This window comes from Bufo bufo, chromosome 3, assembly GCF_905171765.1.
Source record: "Bufo bufo chromosome 3, aBufBuf1.1, whole genome shotgun sequence".
Lineage (NCBI taxonomy): Eukaryota > Metazoa > Chordata > Amphibia > Anura > Bufonidae > Bufo > Bufo bufo.
In genome coordinates, this window is record NC_053391.1 from 679,794,913 (window position 1) to 679,810,031 (window position 15,119).

The 15,119-nt window shown below is 42.9% G+C and overlaps 1 protein-coding gene across 1 annotated transcript in view; it reads left to right on the top strand.

Annotated features, from left to right (window-relative positions):
• The window catches only part of TENM4 (teneurin transmembrane protein 4), a gene marked incomplete at its 5' end in the record, with an annotated part of 222,150 nt that extends 207,621 nt beyond the window's left edge, over positions 1–14,529 (top strand). The window contains 19 exon segments of the mRNA XM_040426403.1: positions 1,732–1,904; positions 2,520–2,755; positions 2,973–3,269; positions 3,499–4,008; positions 4,010–4,097; positions 4,100–4,146; positions 4,149–4,253; positions 4,255–4,284; positions 4,286–4,345; positions 4,347–4,397; positions 4,399–4,558; positions 4,561–4,664; positions 4,666–4,806; positions 4,809–5,121; positions 7,126–7,268; positions 10,954–11,035; positions 11,038–11,105; positions 11,107–11,152; positions 11,155–14,529. Of these exon segments, the coding sequence (XP_040282337.1) occupies positions 1,732–1,904; positions 2,520–2,755; positions 2,973–3,269; positions 3,499–4,008; positions 4,010–4,097; positions 4,100–4,146; positions 4,149–4,253; positions 4,255–4,284; positions 4,286–4,345; positions 4,347–4,397; positions 4,399–4,558; positions 4,561–4,664; positions 4,666–4,806; positions 4,809–5,121; positions 7,126–7,268; positions 10,954–11,035; positions 11,038–11,105; positions 11,107–11,152; positions 11,155–11,711 (3,211 nt within the window).
• Between the last annotated feature and the right edge of the window lie 590 nt (positions 14,530–15,119).

Here is a 15,119-nt window from a genome sequence, read left to right on the forward strand (position 1 = left end):
CTGGATTATAGGGAGGCCCCAAGTGACGGCCCTTTGCTGAAGAGGTGGTGACCTCTCTTGAAGTCTTAGGATGTCCACATACTCCCATAGACTTATGTGGAGAAGGCCATGTGTCACCATATTTGGCTGTGAGGGTGTAACGTGGGATCCACGCCCCACAAGTAGGATGGGGGACCTCACCAAATAGTTTGCTCAAGAGGTCTCCACCAGCCTTGGAGGGGTTCTCTGCTTTGGACAATCCTTACTTGTTAGAAAGGTCTCTAGAAAATAAGCTGTTCACAAAGTGTCCTCCTTCTGAGATCCCCACCGATCAGCTGTGATCTTTGGGAAAACCCAGCAGTAAGTATCTGATTTCTCTGCAGCGCCACCACAGGGGAAATCAAGTATTGCACAGTGTCCATTCATATCAATGAGTAGCCTGTAATGAGAGGGAGAAACTCTTTGTAGGGTGTAGGAAAACAGGTTTACCAAAGTAGACAACCCTTTTGGTTGAGCTGGATGACGACCACTGTATAAGCCATAAAAGTGGTCCTATTAGTTGTCACCTAGATCGAGTGAGGGATGCTTTTGATTTTGGGTAGAAAAAAATGTTTTTTAACTCAACCTGCGAGGTCAGATGCCTTCCAACCATTTTATAGGAGCTTGAAATGTGCTTCACACTACGTGGCTGTAAATCACCAGCGTGAAGAATTATTGTACTTTACTTGGGGGAGAAAACATTTTTTGGTCTTAAGTTAAAATCTAAGAGCGTGGCAACATAAATTATCGAGCGGCTCGGAAAGAAAGAGCCGTTTCTAAATGTAATTCTGCCAATATTAAATTGGCTACAAACATGCGGGGTCAGATTTTTCCATTTGAAGCTATTTCTAGTAGGATGACAATTGACGGGTGGCATTGAAAGCCAGAAATTAGATTGGGTGGGGGGGAGGGGGGGGCTCTGCTCACAGTAATTCAAAGCTCACATAAAGGAAAGATTTTATTCAGCTCTCCACACAAAGGAGAAGAGAAAATATGTTCCCTATTGTGCACACGATCAGAAAAGCAACGTAGAAAAAAACATAAAAATGTCCAATAGAAACAGGGATAAGCATTTTTAAGGTCTCCTACACCTTCAGAAGATTATGGGCTAAGGCAGCAGGTCCTTAAGATGATAGAAATCTTCAGGGTGACACCCCAGCGCGCTCTCTTCTACTGTGTGTCAGTCTAGACTGCAGTTCTGGCATTCTATTCTCGATTACTGAAGCCGTTTATATCACAACTGGGTGCTGATTGTTTGCTGTGGGCGTCACCTCTGCTTTCTACCTGCCCTCGTTTATCTACACGGGGCCCGATGTGTGGTGTTACATGGCAGTGCACAGCGTCCCACCTCGGATGGTGCTGAGGTACTGCCAGCAGCCATTAGCACTGACGATCGTCGGCAGCAGCTTCAGTTATTATTGGCACAGTTTACACATTTTTCTTCTCGAGTCGAATAGTGTTTACACGTTAACCTAGACAAATCTGCCTGCTTTTTTTTTTTCATTTTAGTAAATTTTTTTGTTTCCATTTTTTGTTTTATTTTTCTTGTTTTATTGTAAAGTTATTTTATTTAATTTTTTTTTAAAAATTAAATTTTATTTCCCTTTTTTTGTTTTTAGTCACCAGTGTCTAGCAATATCACACATTTTCTATTCCTGATCTAGAAAGTTTCTCACTTTATGACCATTGTGTTACTGTGCCTCTCGTTTTCAGATATGACAGTTTCGGCCGCCTGACCAATGTCACGTTCCCCACGGGGCAGGTGAGCAGCTTCCGCAGCGACACAGACAGCTCGGTCCACGTCCAGGTGGAGAAGTCAAATAAAGAGGATGTGACCATAACGACCAACCTGTCTGCATCTGGAGCTTTCTACACGCTGCTGCAAGGTAAGTTGCGCCTAGTCATGGCCAGAACAGCTTAAACAGATGTAGCAGAGCCGAGGTTATCATTGAGCTCTCGTTAGCGCATCTAGATTACAATGCAGTAAGATAACCTGCAGTCCTATGCAAAACACCATGCAATGCATTGTAAGATCTGGTTGTTCAAGGTGACAAACTCCATCTTACTTCATCTAGCAGACTAGACTCTACTCTGCCAGTTCTGACAAATGACTAGGCTCAGTAAGACGGACTCGACTCAGTTGGACATCACTAATTGAACCCGGACGAGCTCCCTCGCTCTGCCCGGCCCGACAAACCCCCTCGGCTGGGCATGACGAGCCCACTCACCTGCCTCGACAAACCCCCTCGGCTGGGCATGGCGAGCGCCCTCGCTGGACTGGGCATGACGAGCCCACTCACCTGCCTCGACAAACCCCCTCGGCTGGGCATGGCGAGCGCCCTCGCTGGACTGGGCATGACGAGCCCACTCAATCGCCTCGACAAGCCCCCTCGGCTGGGCATGACTACATTCAAAATTTGTCCTGTTTGGTGTATTTTAATTTATTGCAGTTTCACAAAAACAAAAACAATTAACCAAAACGCTTTATTTATTTTTTTCAGATCAAGTGAGGAACAGTTATTACATCGGGGCCGACGGGTCCCTAAGGCTCATTCTAGCCAATGGTATGGAAGTCTCCCTTCAGACAGAACCTCACCTTCTCGCTGGTACAGTGAACCCCACCGTCAGCAAACGCAACGTGACCCTGCCTATAGACAATGGCCTCAATCTGGTAGAGTGGAGACAGCGCAAGGAGCAGGCACGGGGGCAGGTCACCGTTTTTGGACTCCGTCTGAGGGTAAATAATGTTTTTCCTAACTTTTAGTCATTGTGGAATTAATTGGTTTCCTTCTTTTGAACATTCATATAAATGGAAGTGTGTCTGGTTATCTTGGGTTATGTATCTGTGCCGACATACCCACTTCGATGTAATACGGGGCTGGTTACGGCTAGGTGGGGTGGGTCGGTTATACTTTAATATAGTAAGAATAAAAAAAAAATGTATATACTTATAGGTACACAATAGAAATCTGCTGTCTTTGGATTTCGATCGCGTCACAAGGACCGAGAAGATCAATGATGACCACCGGAAGTTCACCCTGAGGATCCTATACGACCACGCCGGTAGACCCAGCCTCTGGTCCCCATCCAATGGCCTAAGTGGAGTAAATGTGACTTATTCTTCTGGAGGTCATGTAGCAGGAATTCAGAGAGGAACTATGTCCGAACGAATGGAGTATGACCAAGCTGGAAGAATCACATCCAGGACCTTTGCTGATGGGAAGTCATGGACCTATACTTACCTTGAGAAGGTATGTAAACTTTTCAGTTTCTGAATGCTCAGGGTGTAACCACCGTGTAGAGTGCGTCAATGAGATGGTGACACCATAAAAATAAAAAATTTGGAAAATGAAATTTTAAAAATCTTACTTCAGATGTTGAATTTGAAAAATAAATGTAAAAATTTACGGTCATTTTCACAATACATTTTAAAAAATTTGAAACTTGCATATTATTCACCAATTTCTTTATCTTTTGCAGTCCATGGTGTTGCTACTTCATAGCCAGAGACAGTACATCTTTGAATTCGACAAAAACAACCGCCTGTCTTCTGTTACTATGCCAAATGTGGCTCGACAAACTTTGGAGACCATCCGCTCTATAGGATACTATCGAAATATTTACCGACCTCCTGAGGGCAATGCCTCCGTTATCCAGGACTTTTCGGAGGAAGGGCACATGTTGCAAACTCTTTACATGGGTACCGGGAGACGTATAATTTACAAATACGGCAAACTGTCAAAACTTGCCGAGATCTTGTACGACACTACCAAGATAGCGTTCACGTATGATGATACTGCTGGCATGTTGAAGACGGTCAACTTGCAAAATGATGGATTTACATGCACAATTCGTTTCCGGCAGATTGGGCCTCTGATTGATCGGCAGATTTTCCGATTTACCGAGGAAGGAATGGTCAATGCCAGATTTGATTATAACTATGACAACAGTTTTCGGGTGACCAGTATGCAGGCCGTCATCAACGAGACAACCACTGCCCATTGACTTGTACAGGTATGATGATGTATCCGGCAAAACGAGCAACTTCGGCAAATTTGGAGTTATTTATTATAATATCAACAGATCATCACCACGGCGGTCATGACCCATAAAAAACAGTTTGACAGCCCTACGGGCGAGTACGGGAATTGCAGTATGAAATATTCAGATCTATGATGTTTTGGATGATGTTGCAATATGACAACATGGGTCGAGTAGTGAAAAAGGAGCTTGATAGTCGGACCCTATGCAAAACTCACGAGATACAACCTATGAATATGACAGCGATGTGCAGTTACAGACCGTCTTTGTCAATGACAAAACAGCAATGGAGATACAATTATGACCTGAACGGAAATTTGCATTTGTCAAATCCAGGAAAACAGCATCCGCCTTATGCCGCTCAGATATGATTTGAGGGACCGCATAACTAGACTGGGAGATGTTCAGTATCGGTTAGATGAAGACGGCTTCCTCCAGCAGAGAGGGAGCGATATGTTCGAATACAGCTCTGCCGGTCTTCTTGTGAAGGCTTATAATAAATCAGCGGGTGGAGCATTAAGTATCGATATGATGGTCTTGGAAGGAGAATTTCCCGAAAGACCAACAGTGGTCAACATTTACAGTTCTTCTATGCTGACCTTGCTAAACCCTACTAGGATCACACATTTCTACAACCATTCTAGCTCTGAGATAGCCTCTCTTTATTACGACCTACAAGGCCATCTCTTTGCCATGGAACTAAGCAGTGGGGATGAGTTTTACATTGCCTGTGACAACATTGGTACTCACCATGGGCGGTCTTCACTGGTTCTGGACTTATGATCAAACAAATTCTTTACACTGCATACGGTGAAATCTACCTGGACTCAAACCCTAACTTTCAGCTTATTATAGGCTACCATGGTGGACTCTTTGACCCTCTCACTAAGCTCATCCACATGGGTCGTCGGGAGTATGATGTGCTAGCTGGTCGATGGACCAGTCCTGACCATGATGTTTGGAAGCAGCTTAGCACCACCAACATAATGCCCTTCAACCTGTACATGTTTAAAAACAATAACCCTGTGAGCCGATCTCAGGATACAAAGTGCTATATGACCGGTAAGTACTGTAGAATCACTTGACCCCCAATACCATTTCTTCTTTTTATGAGCTTAGATTTGACTAGTCTAAAACAGCAAGAGGTGGAACATTGACCTATGAGGTGGCTTTATATTTTTTCAGGTGTCCTACTGACTAGGGACATAAGTCAAGTTCTCCATAACTGTTAAATGCATGACTCTTCTAAAAAAAAAAAAACATGCTTTGAACCAACCAGATTTGTACCATGCTGGAGTCTGTAGCTTCTCCTCTAGTTGTTGAAGTGTAGAGGAGAACATTAATTTTTTGGAAGGCATCTTGATATAGAAGTTTCTTGTGATGCTATACCCAGAACTAGATTTCAGACTTTGACCACTTTTGAGTTCATTCTCCATCTTCGGTCCAAAGTGCATTGATAAAATGGAAAGATGCAGATCATTCGGTATGACCGTCAACTGCTAACAACTAATCAGTGGAAATTTAACATTTTAAGAACTTTTCATCTACAAATGTTTTTGTTTTCGGATCAGTGATCCTCCAATTTTTCATTTTGACTCCCAAATTAGATGGTTCTTAATGGAATGCATGATATATCTAATACCTTTAGTCTTCTATTTCCAACAAGCTGCCTAAGGCTGGTCATAATATATTTTCTTTAACAATATTAGGGTGCGTTTCAAAAAAGGATAGCACTAAATATTCATTTTTGTAATTGCATATATCCGGCAATATATTTTTCAAACATCCCGAAATAGCTCAGTTTGACCATCTGTGCCAGTGGCTTAAATTCCCCAGTTTTTGTTATCCAAAATGGAGGATTACTCCCTCCACCAAAAATAATAAATAAAACTGCAGTGCCGCTAATGACCACTAGATTGCAACCATTTAAATTTATACACAACTTTAAAACATAAATTTGCTGTAATTAATATTTCAGATATATCCAGTATAATAAATATGGACAAATTAGAATAATGGCGGAACTGCATACTGGAAGGTCAAGTGGTTTTTAACCCTTCCCGTTCTTCAGGCATACAGCTAGTAACTTCTACATTTTGCAGGCTGGCAGTTAATTAAATGTGGCATTTGATCACGACCTTAGCCTTCTGGTTCCTTTTTCAAGGGCGTTAATAAAAAGCGCCTCTTGATGTGATTGATTATTGACTGGGAGTCTTTGTTCCAGTAACGGTGGAAGAAATTGTTCAGAGAATGCAGGCCGTTGTTGGATTAACCATCCTTGGTACGTTGCAGATGTTGTTGCTTGCTGCCGGCTCTCACATCTGCTTCATTGCGGCCTTTGCTGCGTGACATCAATACGCAGTAATTTCCGAACCATATCACAGCGTGTACCTAAAGGACTCGTCCGCATTTCCATAACATTGTCACCCGTTGTAATCAACATAACGTGTTGAGAAAATTTGCACATGCTTTGTATTATTTATCTTGTACTGATTATCCAGTTATAGCCTGTTTTCTCCTACACTTGGATCCAACGTGAAAGTAAAGCTTCTGTTGGTGACCACTCCTAGTATGTTTCCGCATGTCAGTGACCTAACAGCTTAGCTGTAACTATGTAACTGTCTGTTGGGCTCTCACGATGCACAGGAAGAATTCTTACTATAGCCCTTTCTAAAACAAGTGACAACTCTTCCCCCTGATCCCTCACCGCTCCCATTACTTGGTCGAGCATGCATGTGTTCTAAATGGGGAGAGGGGAGTAAGCTGCTTTGCCAGACATCTCTAGCGGGTGCTTATCTTCCCCTAAAACAAAACAATTGGCCATGTTGAAATCCAGCAGACCAGTCTTCCCTCTCCCCTGCCCCGACATCTGGGTTTTAGGGGGAAGTCGGAAATTCTAATACACAGGGAGATGGCCGGTCCCGCCGAATTCGGCAGGTTTACCGGACATTAATCCAATGTATTTGACCATGATGTCACATAGAATCAGTACAAGATAAGTAAAGCAAAGGCACTCAGTTTTTTTTATGAACTCACCCATGTCTTCTTCTCTGCTCTTCGCACCAGATGTCAACAGTTGGCTGCTCACTTTCGGTTTTCAGCTGCACAACGTGATCCCCGGTTACCCCCGGCCGGACATTGATGCCATGGAGCCATCTTATGAACTGGTCAATACTCAGATGAAGACCCAGGAGTGGGATAACAGCAAGGTAATGGGTTACACCAGAGTAGAGATCTTTCTGTGAAGGCTTTTTAATCTAACTGCTGTTGGTCAACGTTTCGCTAGAAATCTGGGTGGCTTCCTCAGCTCAGACAAAGGGTAGGAGTAAGTTTACCCAGCATTTATACCAGTGGGTTCACTGTAAATACCTTAGCAAATCCACCTACTGAATAACAAGACCCTAATTCGGCCAAATAGGACAGGTGCCGACTGACTCCTTAACAGTTATCAACCTCTCCATTCATTCTCTGCCTGGACGCAATAGTAGGTGGTGGCCATCGCTCCTTCTCCCAGTAGAGGTGGGACTCTCGCATAGTTACATAGTCAATACGGTTGAAAAAAGACATAAGTCCATCAAGTTCAACCAAGGAAGTGAGACTCCCCTGTTAGATATTTGTGGCATACAGTAGCCTGGGACAGGTTGCACTTCACAATTGCCCCTGCTTGTTCAGTGTCTGCACAGAACCTTTCGTATTGTGGTGCATTGTGGGAAATGTAATACTTATACCACGGCAACAAAACCTCAGCTGGGAGGATGAACGTACACCTGAAATTGAGAGCAGGCAGAGACCCTGAAAACTGTAAAGGAGTCAAAACAAAAAGTATATTAGAAAGTTGCAGATATTTCATTATACGATGAAAAGCCACATTTTACTACCTTGTCTTTATAGTGATTGGAGATTTGATGATTTTTAATTTTTTTTTCTGATACAGAGATATAAATCCCCTGCATAGAGACAGGTCTAGATGATACAATTCTTGTTGTTTTTAGCCACCACTAGGGGGAGCTTACAGCATTCTGGGCTATTAAAGAGTATAAACAGTATGCAGTAAGACCCTGAGCTCCCTCTAGTGGTGGTTGCAGGCAAACATCATTTTATCATTGAGCTCTGTGTCTACGCAGTAGATTTGGAGCTCTGTATCAGGAAACTTTATGCTTTTATTATATCAGACTGGATAGATTTTCTACAAACTACAGTGCATCTTCAGTTCTTACTTGCTTCCTTTGAAAACAATGTACTTGTGCAATAGAGCTGGGCAGATTCTTCAAGGGAAGAAAAAGTTATATCGAAAGGTCATAGACAAAGACGAATCTCCTAAGGAAGAGAACCATCTCGCTAGCGCCACCAGTTGGAAGTGGCTCTCTAGGAGTTAAAATCCGACCCTTTCACTCTAGTGAAAGGTCACAAACTTCCTAAAAGATGCAAGAAGCTGGGAAGGAGGTGTCCCCCCTCCTCCACCACCTGTCCTTCTGTTCGTGCTGTCTCTTCTGCCTCCGTGGTCTCCAAGGTCCCCAGTTAAAACACTTTCTCTGTGAGATTTCACACCATGCGCCTGTATCGACACGTAATGGATTTTACACTTTCAAGCGGTTACGGCTAAATGACTTTTTAATTTGGGATGCAATCAATTATGTATGTCCAAAGGCGTCCATTAGTCAGAGAGCGCGGCAGCTAACAATGCCGCCAGTGTGCAAGTGTGTACTATGCAAAGCCACAGCCGAGCTTCCAAAAATAAAAGGGGAGGGGAGGGGATCTAAAAAATTTAATATTGCTGTTTTATGTTTGGTGCTTCTGAGGGTTAGTTTTTAAAGGGCAACGCTCACAAGTGGCATGAGATGATGGCAGCTGTACAGGAAGGTGGTGGGCACAGTTGATCCCATATCATAGCCTAGCTCGGCCAAGGGTCGGTACAGGCGTCTTTTCCATTACTCGTTAAAGACGTAAAATGCTTTGCTATGTTTCGGCAACCACATTGCACCAGAACTGTGTGTTATCCATATTAGCCTACTCTCCCAAAAGAGGAGTCCTCTCGGGCGGGAGGTAAGACTGGGAACTTAAATTGACCCTGGAAAAAAAGGGCCCCATGTTGTAGGTGGGGGCAACACAAGTAGGAAGGGCCAACAGAAGTAGGCTGGGCCAGCAATACTGTAGTGCAGACCAAAAAACTGCCCCAGCAGAACCAAATACCGCAGTGCAGCACAAAATACCGCCCCAGCAAGACCAAATACCACAGTGCAGCACAAAATACCGCCCCAACAAAACCAAATATCACAATGCAGGACAAAATGCTGCCCCAGCACAACCAAATACCACAATGCAGCACAAAATACCGCCCCAGCACAACCAAATATCACAATGTAGCACAAAATGCTGCCCCAGCACAACCATATACCACAGTGCAGCACAAAATGCCGCCCCACCACAACCGACAGTTTGCCTTGCCGTAATATAGGGGCCACTTTGACTGGCATTAATATAGGGGGCAATGTGGCTGTCACTGTTTTAGCTATTGGTGGCACTGTGGCTGTCACTCTTTTTTTTTTATAGGGCACTAGCGTGTCCACAATTGGCTACCACTACCACTATTTCAGGGGCTCTATGGCTGCCACTGTTATGGGAGGCCTGTTTGCCACCACCATGTTCGGGCACTGTGGCTGCCACTATTTAAAGACATTGTAACTGGCTCTTCTCATAGGTTTTCTGTGGATCAGCTGCCACGATTTATGGTCTTTCCAATGGAGGGGCCCTTTTGAGGGCATTGCCTCTATTTTAAAGGGCAGAAGATGTCTGAAAATTTTGCTCACAGTATCTCCCTAGGGGCAATTCTCAAAAGTAGTTGTATGTGGTTACCCCAACCGTAGAAGACAAGAAGAGGTGAACCCCAACTGTTTCAGTTTCGTAAGCGTTACGTTTTCAGGGAGGTGTGTTATGTGACCCCTCTTAGCTTTACTAAATGCCTGGAAGCATCTGAACAAGCCCCTCAATCAGCTAATTTATGGGTGTCCTACAAATGTAATACATACAGTATAGTAAGGAGGTCTCTTTAAATGAATAACCGTAGGGAAAAAAACGTAAAATACTTCATCCAGAGTCAGAAGCTGCAGTGCGGCTGATCGCTCCGCAGACTCTCTGACCTTTCCATGCAGGAAAGCTTTCATCAAGCTGCTGCAAGTCCTTTTCAATGGCTCTTCAATAACTTGACACTCAGCTTGATGTTTTTGTAACTAAAAAGACTGCAGATCAATCATCCTAAACGTCTAGTTAAAGTAGACGAGAAACAGAAAGTCTTGAGCAATTGAAAGACCGCCATCAGACGCCCCACCTACAGAGTTACAAAGCCCCATAGAAATCGGGGTGTAAAACGCGCTGTCAATTTTTCTACATTGTTGACGCGTTTCTGTGCAAGGTGAACTCAATATATTATTCCAATATATCGGACATCAAGTCCATAAATATCCCTTGGCCTAAAAAGGGGTTGTCCAGGATATGAATAATGTGGCTGCTTTCTTTCAAAAACAGCTCAACTCCTTTTGCGGCGTTGTGTCTACTTTTACATCTCCGTTCCACTGATAGTCGCAATGTCCCACACAATGTACTTTAGTGGAACTGAGATGTAATACAGACAAAAACCGCAAAATGGTGTTGAGCTGTTTTGGAAGAAAAGCAGACAGGTTTTTTCTAATCCTAATCTTCTAATATAAGCAAATTAGTGGGGGAGGGCTTCTGCTTTAACTGGTTGCCTTACAGCCAGTGGCTGTCATGAAGCTGAACACCATTAGAAGCTGAAAGGGCTTGGAGTGCAATCCTTATTTGGCAATCGTTGGAAGGGGGCTGAAATGTAAATAAAAAAAAAAATCTAAAATATTAACATTTTCCTTTCTTGTCTTCCAGTCAATCCTCGGCGTGCAAGCGAGGTTCAGAAGCAGCTGCATAGCATTCGTCACTTTGGAACGGTTCGACCCTGTCTACAGCTCTCCATTGCCGGCTGTCGCTTAGAAAAAGTCAATAAGAAATTCGCCACTCTGGGCCCACAATCTTTGAATAGGGGTGAAATTTGCACTGAGAGATGGCCGCATCACCACCGACATCATTACGTTGCCAATGAGGATGGGAGACGTGTTGCCGCCATTTTGAACAACGCTCAGTATTTGGAGAACCTACATTTCACCATTGATGGTGTTGACACTCATTACTTTATCAAGCAAGGACCCCCAGAAAGTGACCTAACTGTTTTAGGGCTCAGCGGTGGCAGGAGAACCTTAGAGAATGGGATCAACGTAACCGTATCTCAGATCAACACTGTTCTGGGTACGAGGACTAGACGATATACAGATATCCAGCTACAATACGGCACCCTGTGCCTCAACACTCGTTATGGGACCACCCTAGACGAGGAGAAAGTTCGTGTCCTGGAGCTGGCCAGACAAAAGGCAGTGTCTCAGGCATGGCTCAAAGAGCAGCAGAGACTTCGAGATGGTGAGGAGGGTCTCCGAGCATGGACAGAAGGAGAAAAACAACAATTACTGAGCATGGGTCGGGTTCAGGGCTACGATGGTTATTACGTCATTTCTGTGGAGCAATATCCGGAACTCTCAGACAGCGCGAACAACATCCATTTTATGAGACAGAGTGAAATGGGCAGAAGGTGACATAGACGGTCCTTGTGTTGACTTCTTGCCTAAGACAGCTACTGTGGTGGTGGCCGCATACCCGAACTGTGTTGTAATCTAGCCTTTTTTGTAAAAAAATTAAAAAATGCCTAAAAAATTTATAAAAGCAAAAACGAAATTAAAAAAATTGGACCTGGGAAAAAAAAAAAGCGGTCTTGCGGTTGAACTTACAAAAAATTGCAACTTTTTAATTTTTTTATGTTTTATTTTTTAACCCAATAAAGTTGGCCTTCATCACACGTGTCAGAAATGAGCAGAAGGTATTTTGCAGTAGCGTGGGATATTTTTTTTTCCCCCCTCCTGAGGAATTCGAATGAGGAGTGTTGAAACGTGACGTCGACAGGTACTCGCTTTAGATTGCGAAATCACAAAAAATATGGATATCTGTGCGGAAAGTTTGTATTATCATCTGAACTCCGGAGCAGGGATCAGCGCACCTTCGCAGAAGTGGACAAAAAATTAAAAATCTCTCTTCATCGCTGACTTTTTTGAGAACTGAATTTGCCTTGATTTTAACCAAAACTGTTCATATCATTTCCTTTGTGTCAATGAGACAGTATGCGGGAGAATGGATTCATGGTTTCTCTGTCCCCGATGTGTTGCTTGTGTTACATTTCAAATTCGGTTGATAGTATTTTTCCCTCCCCTTCCCCCCCCCCCCCAACAGGTTTGGATGAGACTTGAGGCGGCTCAACTTTTTTGTGTTTTAAAATTTTTTCCAATAAAAAAACTAAAACGGGCAAAGGGACCCAGCGATATCTAATATTTTGTGCCTCTAGAGGACACTTTCACTTGGGGCGCAAAGTTTTTTTTTGAGGGGGAGAGGGGGGCTCCCGGTTGTAGATGTAGCTACAGGACAATGATCTTGACATAACCTAATGGTTTTCTTTAGATGGTCGTCTATTTTTTTTATTTTCATTTTTTTATTTTTTATTTTTATGGTTTATGTTGAAGTGTGCTCGTAGCTGAGGCAGCAATTTTGTGATCTAGGAACCGGGGACATTAACCCTTTTGACTAGTAAAAAAAATAAAATGGCTGCCAGCACTTACATATTTGAAGGAGTTCTCGCAGTACCTTCTTAAAGGCTCATCATCTCCTACATCAGTCGTTGAATGTGTTACGTTACATTTCATTTCACAACCATCCAGGACTGTTCTACCCTGCTGTTCAGCTAGGACATTCTTGGACCTTGGCCAAGCAAATGCAATTCTATTCGCGGGTTGTGATTATTTTTTAAGTTATATATGTGTTTTTTTTAATTTTATTTTTAACTGCGCAGCTGTTACGTTGGAACGGATGTGTCAAGATTACTGGTTGATTCAGACTCCTTTTCTAACGGAGTAGATTTTCTCGAATATGTATTGTATTCTCTAATCGGTGCCCACTGATCTCCTCCAATACCAAGAGTCAGAACGGATCACGTGATCGCCAGCTTTGTTTGGTCATGGGGACAATTGGTGACTACCAAGAAGCATCAGATATTAAATGGTTAATATTTTTGAAAACTGTATCTTCTACCCCTTAGAGTTCACCTTTTTGTAACCAAAAATTTGATTGGATTCCAAAAGCAGGAAGAAGAAAAATCTTCCCTGTGGGAAATGTGTTCCTCTTCTTCTTTCCTCTGCCGAGATTCAACCTCATTTTTTTGTAAAATGAGCCGGAGCTACCTTCTTCCAAAAACGGCGCCAGTATTGCACCTAAGCACCATTCACTTCAATGGAGAGGAGATGCAATACCAGACATAATCCATGGACAGGTGTGGGGCAGTTTCTAGAAGAAAGGAGCCTTGAATCAGGAATCTCAGCAATGTAATTAGAACCATAGATTAGCCGCCATTGAAATGTTGCAAAAGTCACCCTTAAAGGGCAGCTTCACTTACATAAAAATCCCTCTACTTGTCTATATCCACATTCTTGCTCATAAGAAACTATTATCACCATTAAGTATATTTCCCTGAGTTTGTCAAGACACCGGCAAATGAGCTTAAAAAAAAGTCACAGCCAGTCATGTGGTCTGATCAGATGATGTCATGTGGTCTTTAGCTCCACCCATAAGGACCACATGACATCAGTGCTCCATCCTAGGACTTGATGGGAGTGAATTCGGACGTAGAATGAAGCGTATTTTATTTTTGAAACTTTTCCTTTTTATTTTGGATTATTTACCGCACCTCTGTGTTAATTTCAAATCATTTCTGGAGTTGCCCTTTAAGGTACTAACAGCAACTGCTTTACTAAAGATGCTGAAGTATTTGCTGCCCTTCCGTCAAGTTAGAAAAGGAAGTGACCCATAAGGGTCCGGGGGTATTCATGTAGGTCCAAGGATCCGCTTCCTGCCCTTGTTCTACTATACAGTATTTGTCAGCTTTCTATTTCCCCTAATGTGAACTTGAGCCTGTGGTCAATAATCGACCGAGAGAAAAAAAAAAAAAGCCTTCACCGCCTTAATCGGTCACTTCCCTCCCTTTACTTCTAGAATTACTGAATTAAAGCCATGGGGTTTCTTCAAGGCCGGGAGCACTGAGCACAAGGCTTATGCTCTGATTTATTGAGGTTGATGGTAGATAAGAAGCGTTTCATGTGGCCACCAAATTAGCAGCTGGATCCAGTTACAAAGGAGTCTGAGCTTCCTGGAACAAAGCATCTCCATGGGATGGTGACTGTGTAGATAGAAGTGTTTACCGGTTATCCCTTTACTGGTTATTCTGTGTCTTGTAAAAAAGAAAGAAAAAAAGAAAAACTTAGAGCTGTTATTTTGTAACAAAAAAGTGAAAAAACAATAAAAATATTATAGTGATGAGAGAATAAAAGTAATTTAATAAAGAGGCAGTAATCTTTTATTATTATTATTTTTATGGCACGTTATTCAATGTTTTGATAGAAATTGGGTCTATATAAAAAAAAATGCCTAAAATACTCCATAAATTCCTATACCGTACTCATTGCATGTCCGATTTATTCACATCATGAAATGAGATTATTATCAAAATCTCACGACGCTTTAGGCTACTTTCCACACTTGCGTTTTGTGCGGATCCTTCATGGACTGATCCATTCAGATAATACAACCGCCTGCATCCGTTCAGAAAGGATCCGTTTGTATTATCTGTAACATGGCCAAGACGGATCTGTCATGAACACCATTGAAAGTCAATGGAGGACGGATCAGTTTTCTATGTGCCAGATTGTGTCAGTGAAAACTGATCCGTCCCCCATTGACTTACATTGTGTGTCAGGACGGATCCCATTTGGCTCAGTTTTCTCAGATGGACACCAAAACGGTGCAAGCAGCCTTTTGGTTTCCGCCTCCAAAGCGGAATGGAGACTGAACGGAGGCAAACTGAGCGGATCCTTTCCCCATTCACAATGCATTAGGGCAAAACACTG